This window comes from Metopolophium dirhodum, chromosome 7, assembly GCF_019925205.1.
Source record: "Metopolophium dirhodum isolate CAU chromosome 7, ASM1992520v1, whole genome shotgun sequence".
NCBI lineage: Eukaryota > Metazoa > Arthropoda > Insecta > Hemiptera > Aphididae > Metopolophium > Metopolophium dirhodum.
The window spans coordinates 6,049,292-6,064,833 of record NC_083566.1 but is presented as its reverse complement, the minus strand read 5'-3'; the positions used below and the strand labels follow the sequence as shown (position 1 = coordinate 6,064,833).

Here is a 15,542-nt window from a genome sequence, read left to right as displayed (position 1 = left end):
TATTTTCAGATACATAAAATTTTTTCCTAATAATTTTAGTTGCATATTTTAAAGTAGTATTGTTTACTAAAATTACATAATTGCATCCATATTTCGAATATTTATAATACAATGAAATCTGAACCCTAACAATAAATTAATATAACAGTTTAATTAAATTTTTTATTTAACCATACTTTTTGTTCATAATTATTAAATTAATGAAACAAATTATTTTTTTTGGTAATTTAAATTGCATATTCATAACAAATTTTGAAAAATTTTAGTGCAAAAGTTGTTTACCTCAATAAACATAAAATATTTATTTTAAGTAATTAACAATTTATATTTTTTTTATATTTAAATGTAGTAACATATTTAGCATAATGTTAAAGAATTTTTTAGGAAAATTTTTTTTTTGTTTAGGTAGGTAGTATGATAGATTTAATAATTGTGAAATTATAAATACAGAAAATATTCTAAAATTAAAATTATACATAACATAATATTATGTAATATAATCAATCCTTTAAAAGGCCCATTAAAACAGTTAATTACTTTATGCACCAACAACTTTGTAATCTTATAAAATGTATGATATAATTATCATCCTATAATAATACATTTAACATTTTCACGGGGCGGTTAAATTAACGGGACCATTAATCGTATTGTATCAGTTAAATACATCTTTAAATAGCGATGTTTTTAAGGATTTTTCAGAAGCCCTTTTTGATGTATAGTAAAAATGCTTTAAAAGTTTAATCCAGCACTCGTGTAGACTCAAAATTTTTTAATTGAGTACGGATTGCACTTAAGGACGTTATTGAACAGTAATTATCTAGTAAATCAATAAGAACAGGAAAATACCCACGAGGTTGAGAATATTTGAAAGTAAAATGAGTTATAACAAGTTCATGACCATTTTCGGGAAATGATACACGCTAAAAATCTTATTTTTATTAAACTGTAACTTTTTTTCGCAACCTATATTTTGAATTTTGAAACACTTTTAAATTCATTACATTAAATATTTTTTTAGACGATGATAAAGTATATATTATAATGGTTATTATATTATAGTGTCTGAGTATCAAACTCAATTATTTTAAATATTCTAAACAGATCAAAACGTGTTTATAAACTACAACTTATTAGCGAATATTTTGATTCTAGTATATTACTAGCATCATTCATCAATATGACTAAGTATACATTTCTAAAATATAACAACTGTATATTCACTAACTGTATTAAATAATTGTTAAATAGGTTATTTTACTGCCATAACGTCATATTAAGCAACAATTCTATAATATGTTAATGTTACACAGTTTAGCTACTAAATATAGTTTGTATTCTAAAAAAGTCTATCATATCAGTAGTTCATCATACACTAAAAACTAAATATTAATAAAAGAGATTGTTTTTTGATTTTAATATTAAATAATTTAGTGTTATAGAAAATACAATTATTGTAAATATAGAATGTAAGAATAATTGAAATAAATTATTATAATTTAATAAGAATTAATATAAATAAAACATTTTATTCTAGTTTATTATGTTAAGGAACATTGGATGAAAAACAATTAAATAATAAGTAAAATAAAAAAATAATTAAAACAAATATCATACTACAGGTCGAGTATACAGACAATTTACAGCATTGGAATTGTAGCGAAAAAGAAACACGATAATCAATCACAATGACACATAATTAAAACTAAATACTACTTTTTGTAATTGTTTTGCTCCTATATTCGAATGAAAAATAGCTGGTACCTATAGTAGGCATCAAGTGAAAAACGTTATCAATCGACATCACGACCCAAAACATTTTAACATATTATATGATTCGATAATGATCAAACATAACGGTTAGTATGAGTTTAAAATTAAAATATACATAATATTTATATTTACCTTTTTATACTTTCAAAGTGGATAGTTTGATATAGATAGTTTCAACGATTGATTGTATAATATGACACTAACACAACTCGTGTTGTGTTAATGGAACATAACTGCAGTATAATTGACGTACATTTCATGAATACAATTAAGTGATGAGCTTAAAAAAATCAAATGTAAAAAAACTATGAAAGTGTTTAAGACGATTCCACGCGAACAAACTAAATCGAAGAAATTATGGTCTGGACATGTGCCACACGTTCGGTAAACTGAAAGGAAAACACTCAGCACGGTGTTTTGTAGTATGATCAGTTTTTGGAGAGTAGGAGGAGTGTACCTACCTACAGTATTATCATAATATATTGGTGGTTGCATAATGTGATTTTACACATTCAACAGCCAATTTGAATATAATATGAATGAAAAATTATTTAACATTTACGTATAAAATTATGTTTTTTGCATTTTTATCAAACGTTTATTATGCGTAAATATTTCTAATAGATAAACCATAAATCTATTAAACATAAATTTATTACAATTTCGGATCAACTATTAATAGATACTTTGTACCTATACTCGATTATATAATAATCTTGTATTGTGTAATAAAGAATTAATAAATAGTTAAATGAGTAAAATAATAAGATATTAAACTAATCATTTACCTATCTGATTACTTCCATTCTTACATAATAATATAGAAGATACCTATCGTAAAAATAAAATTTGTGATTTGCAGGACATTAATACTAAAGTTAGTTTTTTTAATATAAAGGATAGAAATATAAAATACAAAGACTGGACTGGACTCATATTGGTTTGCTTTGCCTCATTACAGGATAATACAATTACTAATTTAAAACAACAATAAAAACACATATTTTTGAATGTTATTAAATTATAGAATATATTTTAATAATATCATAATTCTATCTTTTTTTCAATATTGAGATTTCGGCCAAGGACCAATATATTTCGACAATTATACACATGTAGGAATGTTACACAATAATATTAGTATAAGTAAAATTACATAAGATTTATTTTATATTAAGTTAAATCATAAATTCTGGGTTAATAAAGAAGGAAATAATAATTTAAAATTTAAGTGTAAACCGTTAAAATTAAATTATTTGATTAGAAAAAAATATGTATAATATGCCATATGCATACGAATATTCTTCCTGTAATTATAGCGACATTTTAGTTGGAATATCCTTAAGAAGCTTATATACTTATTATTCTAAGCTTCATAAGTTGATATACCGAGATTACTTTTTCAGGGTTTAGAAGTTAAAATTGTGAATTTTATAAATTTTACCGGGTAGATTTTAAGTGTACTCGTCATTGAGTAGGTCACTGCAGTAATGGATATTGTGTGGAATTTGATTTCAATGATAAATTGCATATAAAAACGAATTCTGATTAGACGTACGGTGTGTTTCCATTCTTAGTGATATTTTATAATTTACTTTTTAGTATAATACGGTAAGTTAAACAAACTTTTAGACAAAACCATCACATATATGCCTATAACCATTGAGTATAGATAGTACTATGTACTATATACTATATACTATCTATACTCAATGCTATAACCTAATAAATAAAAATGAACGTTTGTTCATTTGTCTCTGAGTGTCTCATCTATATAGACTCAAAAACTGGACCATTTTCAATAAAAGTTCCATCGATAAATTCCTTGAGATTGGGAGCGTCTATAGCTTCGTATTTCAACCCCTATAGGTCACTGTAGCTAGGTGGCTCACGCATTAATGTTGTTTCGTCTCACAATAATTGAATAGTTTTAGATTCTGGAAGGAGCGATGAATGTATTGATTTTACAAAGATCTGTGTTTTTTTTTTATCTTTGTGTCTGTCAGCATCTTTTAGGACAATAAAAATGCTTAGATTTTCTTCAGCAGTATCTTCTCTGATAGGAGAGTGAATTTAGTTGGTACTTTGGGGGGTCAAAAATAAAAATGTCCCAGTAGTTTTTTTAAAGCGCCGTGAAAAACAAAAGAAAAATTAAGGAAAAATGGAAATTTTTACACAAAATCTGTTTTTGAGAAAATAAATAGATAGCAACTCTATAACAAATTACCGCAGGTAGGTACATGAAATTTTGACTGTATGTTAATATTAGCATTTTCTATGCGCCATAACATTTTCCAAATATTTTGACTTATTTTGAGATATTTACGGACATTTTCAGTTTTTTTTTCTATAAATATCAATAAAATTTTATTTGTTGGTTAAAAAAGCTTGAAGATTTAATAGAAAGCTCCTAGTATATTTTTTCAAAGGCAGATGAAAAAAATTAAAAATCCTTAGTCACAGTTTTTATTTATAAGCATTTTAAGTTCAAATATTGACAAAATACGTAAAAATGACGAAAATTTGCAAATTATTTCGAGTTAGAAATTCATAAAAAATTTTCTTTTTGAATTTAAGATTTTCGAATGTAATACAAGATTCCTCATAAGTTTGTCTACCTTTATCAAAAAAAAAATGTCTACAAGAAAGTCAAATTAAATTTTTAAGAGCGTTTGAAATTCATATTTTTACAACATTTGATATTCACTCGATTTCTCACGTAACGATTTTCTTATTTTGTTGTAATTAAGAAACGAATGATTGTAGATACTTGAAAATGTCACTGAATGTTTATACTAACATTTTTTATACACGATAAAATGTTGATAATAATTTGACTCTTTTTGAGCTTTTTACGGACATTGTCAGTTTTCAATTTTTTAGTTTCTATAAATATCAATAAAATTTTATTTGTTGAGTAACAAAGCGTGAAAATTTAATACAAAGCTCGTGATATATCGTTACAATAGCAGTTGAAAAATATTAAAAATACATAGGCACAATTATTTTTATAAGCATTTAAAGATCAAATTTTGACAAAGTTAATCAAATTTAAAATGTAATAATTATTTTATAGTTAAAAATTTATAAAATGTTTAACTTTTATGGATTGAAAATTTAAAACAAGGTTTCACGTTAATAGGTTATATATAAATTACTTTATTAACAATAATATCATCAAATATACTTGGTAAAATCATAGGCTGACTGACCGTTTTCGCTCAGAATCGTTTTTCTTATACAATGATATAATATCATTGAATTTAAATTTAACACCATCCATTACAGTGACCCACTTGTAACCTACTGTACAGCAGAGCGACATCCACTTACCCACCTTTTATTTGTTTATATAATGTAGGTTGCCACTATAGTCACAGATAATAAAATAGTTATTATGATTGGATATAATTATTTGTATATTCTATTATATTTAGTTATTTAGGCATTTAAGTTATAATAAAGCTATTCTATATTTACATATAAATGTACAATAGAATAAAATAAAAAAAAATATGTTAGAGAAAATGTGTATCGTTAAGGTTTCTATAATACTAAAATAATACTCAACAGATTTTGACAAAAAAGAAAATATAATATTTCAACTGAAGCTAAACGGAAACGATAGATAGATATATATTATAATAGATAGTCGGTTAATACAGATATTATTATTCAGGTTATAAATAAATGACGCATATGTAAATCTAAATTTTTTGCATATAAACATTATTTGGGATCCCGGATGTGTCGAAGAGTATTAGAATAGAAGCCACGGGTAACGCTATTATATTTATACTACGTGTATGTATTTTCTATACACGATAAAATGTTGATAATAATTTGACTCTTTTTGAGCTTTTTACGAACATTGTCAGTTTTCAATTTTTTTCTATAAATATCAATAAAACTGTATTTGTCAGGTCAAAAAACTTGAACATTTAATGCAAGGCTCCTGATATATTGCTACAATAGCAGTTAAAAAATATCAAACATACACGGGCACAATTGTTTTTTATAAGCATTTAAAGTTCGAATTTCGACAAAATGTAACAATTATTTTGTAGTTAAAAATTTATAAAATGTTCAAGTTTTATAGCTAAGGATTGACAATTTAAAACAAGGTTCTACGTAAATAGGTTATATATAAATTACTTTATTTACAATAATATTATCATCAAATATACTTAGTAATATCATACGCTGTCTGACCGTCTTAGCTCAGAATCGTTTTTCTTATACAATGATATTTTATCATTGAATTCAAATTTAACACCATCCATAGCAGTGACCCACTTGTAACCTACTGTACAGCAGAACGATACCCACTTGCCCGCCTTTTTAAATTCTGATTTGTATACTAAAATGGTTATACATGGTTTTAATCAAGCATCATAATGACTTATAACTTTTCATACTCCGAATCATATTTAAATCAAATTATACGAGATTAAAAATTATTTAAAAAAAACAACTGTGTACATTTCATTGATTAGGTTAATGTAATGGCCGCGGTGTAAATTTGAATCCAATGATAAATCAACCATAGTCATTATCAGACAGATAGCTCAAGGATAATTTATATTTAATTATTAATAGTATTTTTTTAATTCGGTAGGTTGAAACAAATTATCGGCAAAAACAAAGTATATAACTTTGACGAGCTGTAGAATGGTGTTGAGAATATATAGGTTCATGCATGGTATAAATAGCATAAATATAAAATAATTCTAAATAGTTCAAGAATTTTATTGAGTATAGAAAGAAATAATATATACGCAATGGTGAAAAATTTCAAGACTCTTCAGACTCTAATATTAATATATTTATTTAATCACAACAGAATATTTAAAATAGTTAGAAGAAAAATCATTGCATTTAATTTCAATTTCAATTACGTTAAAATTTAAACTTTAAAGCGCTTCATATAAAAAATGGAAACTATAAATGTTTAATACTTAAATTGTTATAAGAAAAACTCATGAGGAACCTTATACTTGGTTATCAAGCATTTTGGCCGAAAAATATAAATAAAAAAAATCAGAAAATTTCAAATATCTACATAATTAGTATAAAACCCCGTATAAAAAGAGCCAAAATATTTTAAAATTATATCATGTCTATATAATGATTATATAATTAATATTTGCTAAAAATGTCAAGTCTCTACTGTTATTCCTTTCTGAACCACAATATATGATACAAAATCAACTTTGTCAAAAACTGATGTGGTGTAAATATTTTTGTTATCCTGGTGTTTTTGATATAAGTTTATCAGTTTTTTCAATTTTTAAAATAGGTACTAGGAATTTTTCTGCATTAAATTTACTTTTAGAAACCCCACTCAATGTTGAAAATTGAAGCAAATTGCCTTCTTTAAAACGTAAAGATATGAAAAAAACATTTTTTAAAATCATTTTTAAACCTGCAGATTCCTACCTAAGGTTTATAATCTAAAATTCTGTAATAATAATAACCTTTTTTTAATAGAAACACATTGTTGTCTGTTTAAAATTCTATTCAAAAATAAACAACTATCATACAAATAATTTCGACAAAATAAAATATATAAGTACTTTTATTTATTTTTAAATAATAAAATATATCAGTTTTTGTCACAATACGTATTTAAAACGTTTGTATAACAAAAAGTACGTCGTACACTTTTATAAATTCTCTGTCGTCTGTTTTCATTTTAGTTACTATATATACTCATTACTCGCATTACCTGACAAAATAATAATAGTTCACAAATCACAAATGTATGCGCATTGGCTCTCAAGTGATACATTTTTATTAATAATAGTAGATTTTTATTTTTATTATATTATACATAATATCTAGTATCCACTTCTGAATTAGTTTTAAATTATATGATTTCATTGAATACTAGATAATCAATTTAAATCTAGGTATGAATGTTAGAATACATCACTATTTTATACCTGCAGGGCTGTAGTTCTAAAAAAGAAATACAAACTATGTACATTTAGTTTTATGATATATCCAAAGTTGTTTTATAGATAAATTCCAAAGAGTTTCGTCCAAAGGGAACCTCTATGTGAGGTTGTGGTTCTAAGCTTCTCAAAACAGCTCAAAGCCTTTCAAAATCAAGTCAAAAATAAGTAAAGCATACTTTTTAGATTTAAAATTAAAAAATTTATGTGTACCCATCTTACAACCTAATTTGCGGCTAAAACATTTGTAGCAACTCTTCAAGATTTATAAAATATGAGTGTGATGACTGATGATTTATCAAAAATGTAAAATGTATAATTTTAATACAATACATATTAAGAGGACGCTACACAGACATTTGTTTTAAGATAAACAAACAATTTTCAATTTTAAAATACTCATAACTCGCTTTAAAATTAAAATATAATAAAAAGCATGACGTGTGGTCTCCGTCTTATAAATGTACAACATATCAAAAACTGTTTTGCGTTGGCCCAACTATACTCCCTCTGTATTGATATAAGAAATAAGTAGAATTACAAAAGTTCCACAAAGCATAGGGAAGAACTTTCTTTGTGTCGTAGCATTTTTATTATTAGGATAATAACATAAATACAATTAAAGTTATCAGTTTAAGAACATAAGGTTTTTTCCATTTAATTATTAAAAACTATTGGTTAGTACTATCAAAAAAATGAAAAAGATACGACACAGATAAAGTTCTTCTCTATGCATTGTGGATTTTTGGTAACTCTACTAAAAATGCAGAAGGAGTATAGTTGTCCTGAGAAAAACAGTTGTTGTACATGTAACACAGACACAACACATGCAAGTGTAGCGTCTTCCTAAATGAGCATGGCGGTACAGCAACTAGCAAGTGATTATATACTTTGGTTTTGATCTAGATCAGTAAGTTTGGTTTTTTGATCTAGAAAAAAATTAAAACATACCCATCAATATAATTTTTTACACCATTGATTGTTTATAGAGAAAATGAAAATTTTATTACAAGACTCAACTGTGAGGACAATAAGATTAGTTACATATTCTTATAAAGATAAATTTATACAAGTATACTAAAAGTACTAGACAAAGAAAGGGTCAGCTACTGAGCTCAATATTTTCATAATACCTAAATGGCCACTCAGTGTTCACCTATCCAAATATAAGAAGATTAGACAATGACACTATACCTCGCTGTTAATAACTGTTTTTTTTTTCAATTAAATAATAAAATTTATTATTTAAAAAATATAATAATGTTGTACATTTTTGGAACTTTTAAGGCATTTTACATATATTTCATAAGAATGGACACATTTTGATTACAATTTAGCTTAGATAATCCCTCTAAAAAGACTGAAAAACTGAATATTATTTATTTTACTTGACCATATAATTAATATTAAACATTATGTTTTACCTTAATGGCTTATATATATGTACAGCGGTTTGACAAACAAAAGATTAGTGACTTTGAGCAGATATAGATCGGTTGTTTTATTTACGACATGCAGCAAAACCAAAACATGTATAACTATACAATTCAAATATTTTAATCATTGTTATTAAAAATTATGTCAGACACCATTTTTAAGAGCATTTTTTAACAATTTGTATAACTATTAGACATTAAATCATATTTTTTAATAACATTTAAATTTACACAATATATACAACTATAAACCACATAAAATAAACAGAAAAATAATTATAAGGCAATAAACTAAATTACATTCATCACTATTATGACTTCATAAAATATTTTCCTAGAAACTATTAAGGAATATATTATACAAATAATTGATTTTTTGTAAATACTTAAGTAAGTAGTTATTGATTACCTATTGCCAATATTTAAAAAAAATATTAATTCGTGTAACCATTTCAACTCATTAAAATCAGTATAATATCTGATATTAAAATTTAATATTATAATTCATTATGCTATTAAATATTATAAAGATAATATTTTGCAATCACTTTTCTTTTGTGTAAATAGTTTTTTATAACTATAATAATAAAATTAATAAATTACTAATATCTATAATAAGCAATAAAACATATAAAATCAAATGTAATAAATCTATTTCTATTTTTTTTTTTAAGACATTATAAATTTATACAGAAAGGATGGCCAGAAATTTTCAAACATTTCAAAACTGATTATAAACATGATTTACCCTAGTTTAACTATAAATATTACTTACTATACATATACATTTTAATTAATTAAATTAATATTTATTCAACTCATACATTCAATAATGTAGGTACCCATAAAATATTTTTAAAAGAAAATATATTTAAGTACTTAAAAACTGGAGGTATTATATTATTCTGATACTTAGGCGTTTTTACTTATTTCTATTAAGGGGCTAGGTGCCAGTTTTTCAAATTTTCTGCAATTTTATTTAATTTTATATTTTAGTTGCCACCTTAATTATAATACTTTTCTACTAATCTACTACTTGATACCAATTTAGGGGGGGGGAGGGGTCGATAGGATGTATTGTATCAAAATAAATGACTTCACGGGAATAATTCTCAGTCCTTGTAGAATTGTTGGATTTTAATAACTATTTTTTATCTGACAAAAGAAAAATTCTTACAGGCCGCATCAAAATCTGATTTTTTATTTTATTTCAAATAATGGTATAATATAATTTATATAAAAATCTTAAAAATTGTATTATTTTTGAAGATATATTATAAAGTTTGAGATTAAAATATTGAAAAGCGGAGTTCAATACGGCCTGTAGAATATTACCCTCTAATAGTTGAAGAAAAATTTATTAAATTTGGTTGATTCTACGTAACAGGATCTTATTCCCGTAGAGCGTATTTTTATGTAAAAAATTACATTGGCACCAGGTGCCTTAATATATTAGATAATATTAATTTAAATAACACTAAATAGACATCTTCATGTAATATAATGTATTTGAAGCTGTGTAATCAGTAATTTTAGATACGTAAAATTAATAAAATTAAAAATAACTAAACAATTAGGGACTTAGTTAAAATGTAAATCTAATAGCTTAAATAATTTAATAGAACAAAATTATAATTAAGTAGGTATATCTCAGCATAATTGTTCACTATTTCAAAGAATAAATATATTCATATATTTATTAAGACATTTTGGGAAATTTCCAAAGATTAACAGATATTCTTAAAAATGTGTAAACTATGCAGGGAAGTGGGAGTGATGAGGCCCAGTATTCTACTCTGATAATCTAATAATAACAAGTAAAATGAAATGTTCTCAAATGTTCAGCCTGCAGGCTGATATAAAATTGTACCAGGTTTAGTTTACGGAATAAAGGATCAATATAATACTTGAGAAATAATTTTGTTAATTATACAGCCCCAAAAATGATATTTAAAAAGAGTAAATAAATCAATAGTTTAGTGCTACTTACTTCAAACTTTAAAAAAAAAATAGGGATCTATAATCTATATTCTATTTAGAATAGGAGTTCACCAGTTAGCGCATATACGAGATTGAATGGTAAGTGGCAGTCAGTAGTGCTGGCTGCGCCAGTAATGTGGATACATGAGAGAACTCTATGTATTTCTATCCGCGTTTGCTATACTCTTATTCTAAATAGAATATAGTTAAATGAAAAGTCTAAAACCGACTCAACGTTCCATTTGCAAATGAATGCATATGACTATCTAATAAAAATATTATAAATACAAAACTGCTTTATAGCGATAAAGAACTGTATAATATAAGTACATAACTACCTATTGTTTAATAAGCATACCTACAGCTACAAAAAATGTGCTAAGGCTAACCTAAAATATTAATCTATATCAATAAATGAGGAAGTTATAAAATTATAATACATTTATATGATAGTATGACTCGTAACAGACAATAGCGTTAAAGCATTTGTGTAAAATTATATAAAGTATATTATACTATCAAAATACAACTTACGATTTCGTGTTCCGATTGATTCCATTGCATATAATTGGCATTACAAATATTCACATAATTTTTTATAAGATTATGTTTGTAAATTAAAAACCACTTTATTAAATATTTAATATTATAGTAACAACTAACAAATGTAACATAAAATTCGAAGTTAATAGAGTTTGACCGAATTTAAATACAGAAAATTGGAGTAAAATATTAAATCAATATCTTATCACTTTATCAGGTGACTTTTTGGTTATCAGATAACATTGTGCACTACATAGATAAGCTCGAGGTACCCCAAAGAACACACGAATTGAGAATCACAAATCAGACCAAATATCGTTTCCACCGAAAAAAAAAAAAGAAAATGTTTAAATCAAAAAACTTTTTTATTAAAAATATTTTAGTAGGTACAAAATATGTACAATATGTTGGTACTTAGTAGTTGGCAAGTTGGCTAGTTATACATACATGATATTACGAACATTGATAAGTAGGTACGTAATTGTGTTGTTCTCTTAGATCATATTATACTATGGATGACGTAGCTACAGCGTATGATCAGGGGTAGGACACTTCTCGGCGGCGGGCTGATAATAGAGAATCAACCACTGCAGGTCCGCAGTAGGGGCATGATCTGGGAAAATATGAAATCTTAACGTTTTCATTTTTAGTAGCACTGAATTTGCCATGATACCACGTTTTATTGTTATCTCTATTATATTAACGTATCGGAATTTTTAAAAATAATTCTATATTAATAGTTAATACCACTTTTTATTTATTTTTGTAATTTAATTGAATCAATATGAATGAAATACCTGAACATGTATTCACATACTCGGACATGTTATTTTATTTCAATTTTTTTAAAATCTATGGTAAGTAGTAACATAATTAAGGTACCTAAAAATAAAAAAAAATTGTATTTATAATATTGTATTAAATATTTGTATTTGTATTCAAATACTTAGTGAGTAATCGCAAAGGGCATTTTTATACTAGTATTTTAAAAGTATTTTTAATACTACTTTACTCCAATACTAGTATTAACTATTAGTTGTGTCCGGATGTCCGGTGAAGAGTTAACTCATTGTTTTAAAGCAATTAAATTAAAATAGTATATTTTATCGTATAAAAGTATGCCATATTTATTTTTCGTGTATTAATGGTCAAACTGTTAAATGAACTGGCCCTACTGCGGACCTGCAGTGACTGACTCAAGCCTTCGTCCTAGTATGCTGCCTGTATAAATTTTTATCAGTGTCCATTCTGATTGTTATATTCTGTGGTATGATTTTGTTGCCGTCGAGTCACCGAATTAGGTGATCGATGTGCGCAAGCGCGATGCAACTCCTCGCATAATTATCCATAGGTACAACAGGTATCTGTGGATAAATACGCGAGAGCCGAGAAGTTACGTTACGATCATACCTTTTTTTTTGGTATTATTGTAATAATGTGATATTATATTCATGTATTAGGTACGTTGTATAAACTTCAAAACTTGTATTCATGACTAAATAAAATATATAATATGGAATTTCTAGACCAGTTTTAAGATAAAGCCGATGGAAATTAACTCGGTACGATACATTTTTGGAAAAACAATATACAATATATCAGGAGCCTTGCATTAAATTTTCACGCATTTTTACCCAACAAATAAAATTTTATTGATATTTATAGAAAAAAAAACTAAAAAAATTGAAAACTGACAATGTCCGTAAACAGCTCAAAAAGTCAAAATATTTTCAAAATTTTATGGTGTATAGAAAATTCTAATATAAACATTCAGTGAAATTTTCAAGTATCTACAGTCATTCGTTTTTTAATTACAATAAAATAAGAAAATTGTTACATGAGAAATCGAGTGAATATCAAATGTAAAAATATAAATTTCAGACGCTCATAAAAATTTAATTTAAGTTTCTTGTTGACATTTTTTTTTGATAAAGGTTGACAAACTTTTGAGTAATCTTAAATTACATTTTCAAATCTTAGATTTAAAAAGAAAAATTTTTATGAATTCTCAACTCAAAATAATTTGCTAATTTTCGTGATTCACCAGATAAAATTTTATTGATATTTATAGATAAAAAAACTAAAAAAATTGAAAACTGACAATGTCCGTAAACAGCTCAAAAAGAGTCAAAATATTTTAAAAATTGTATGGTGTATAGAAAATGCTAATATAAACATTCAGTGAAATTTTCAAGTATCTACAGTCATTCATTTTTTAATTACAATAAAATAAGAAAATTGTTACATGAGAAATCGAGTAAATATCAAATGTTGTAAAAATATAAATTTCAGACGCTCATAAAAATTTAATTTAAGTTTCTTCTAGACATTTTTTTTTTGATAAAGGTAGACAAACTTATGAGTAATCTTATATTACATTTTCAAATCTTAGATTTAAAAAGAAAATTTTTTATGAATTCTCAACTCAAAATATTTTGCTATTTTTCGTGATTTTTCCGTATTTTGTCAAAATTTGAACTTTAAATGCTTATAAATAAAAACTGTGACTAAGGATTTTTAATTTTTTTCATCTGCCTTTGAAACAATAACCTAGGAGCCTTCTATTCAATTTTCAAGCTTTTTTACTCAACAGGTAAAATTTTATTGATATTTATAGAAAAAAAAACTAAAAAAAATGGAAATTGACAATGTCCGTAAACAGCTTAAAATATTTGGAAAATGTTATGGTGTATAGGCAATGCAATTATAAACATTCAGTCAAAATTTCTTGTCCCTACGGATATTTGTTTTAGAGTTACACCAAAAACCAAAATCGATTTTCTCAAAAACAGATTTTGCGTAAAAATTCCCGTTTTCCTTAATTTTTCTTTTGTTTTTCACGTCGCTTTTGAAAACTACTGGGAAATTTTTACTTTTGACCCCCCAAAGTACCAACTAGATTCACTTTCCTATCAGAAAAGTTACTGTTGAAGAAAATCCAAGCATTTTTACTGTCCTAAAAGGTGATGACAGACACAAAAAAAAAAAAAATAAAAAAAAAAACACATATCATTGTAAAATCAATACATTCATCGCTTTGCTCAGAATCTAAAATAAAAAAAAAATAACCATAACCCCCCACTTATTAGTTATTTTATAGTGATTGTTGGCGAGACGCATGCGTAATAACTCGTTGTACCTTGAAATCAAATGGGTGGTGGGGATGGAATGTAAAGCGGCATAGGCGCAACGCATGCGCAATAACTCGTTGTACCTTGAAATTAAATGGATAGTGGAGGGTTATGTTGGACACAGCTCGGTTACGAGAAATACATACATAGCTCTATCCATTGTATATGATCTAAGATGAGGACCGTAGTATAGATTTTAGTGTCTGTTTGTTCCACGGACTAAGATATTATAATGGACTGGAAATGAGCAGCTTATCACGGCCACGAATGTATGTACAAGAGGCAAAGCTTCAACCGTCATCGAAAACTAAACTTTCGGTACAGGCGCGACAAAAAATTATTTAAATTTAACAATTTTTTCGTACGGTTACCTCAGCCTCTTTTGTAGTAAATGTGATAACTGATCAATAAATAAATATGTTCATGAGGTACAAGGGTGGTTAAGGGGATTGACTTTGTACAATTATTATTACGATCAATTCAAATAATAAATACTTATTATTTACATATTCAGATATTAAAATATATGTTTTTTTCGGTGTCGTTAAATAGATAGGTAATCGTAGCCATTAGCCTGACCTAGACTCAACGTAGGTAGGTATTAATTGATATTATATGTATACTGTACAGGTTCGTTTATTTATACTTTCCAGCGAATGTCATTATAGTCTAGGGCTATGATTTAAATAGTTTTGAATGTCGATCCATTTTATTCAAAAAAT

General features: G+C 25.8%; 1 protein-coding gene across 2 annotated transcripts in view; it reads right to left on the bottom strand.

Annotated features, from left to right (window-relative positions):
- LOC132948112 (3-hydroxy-3-methylglutaryl-coenzyme A reductase) overlaps positions 1-11,877 on the bottom strand; it is a 31,238-nt gene extending 19,361 nt beyond the window's left edge. Inside the window, exon 1 of one of the 2 annotated variants that reach the window (XM_061018428.1) lies at positions 11,681-11,877. In XM_061018428.1, coding sequence (XP_060874411.1) covers positions 11,681-11,705 — 25 coding nt within the window. In that variant the 5' untranslated portion in view covers positions 11,706-11,877. Of the gene's footprint in view, positions 1-1,905; positions 2,152-11,680 lie in introns of those variants that run through there. The other variant, XM_061018429.1, reaches the window with a different exon arrangement.
- Positions 11,878-15,542: the final 3,665 nt, after the last annotated feature.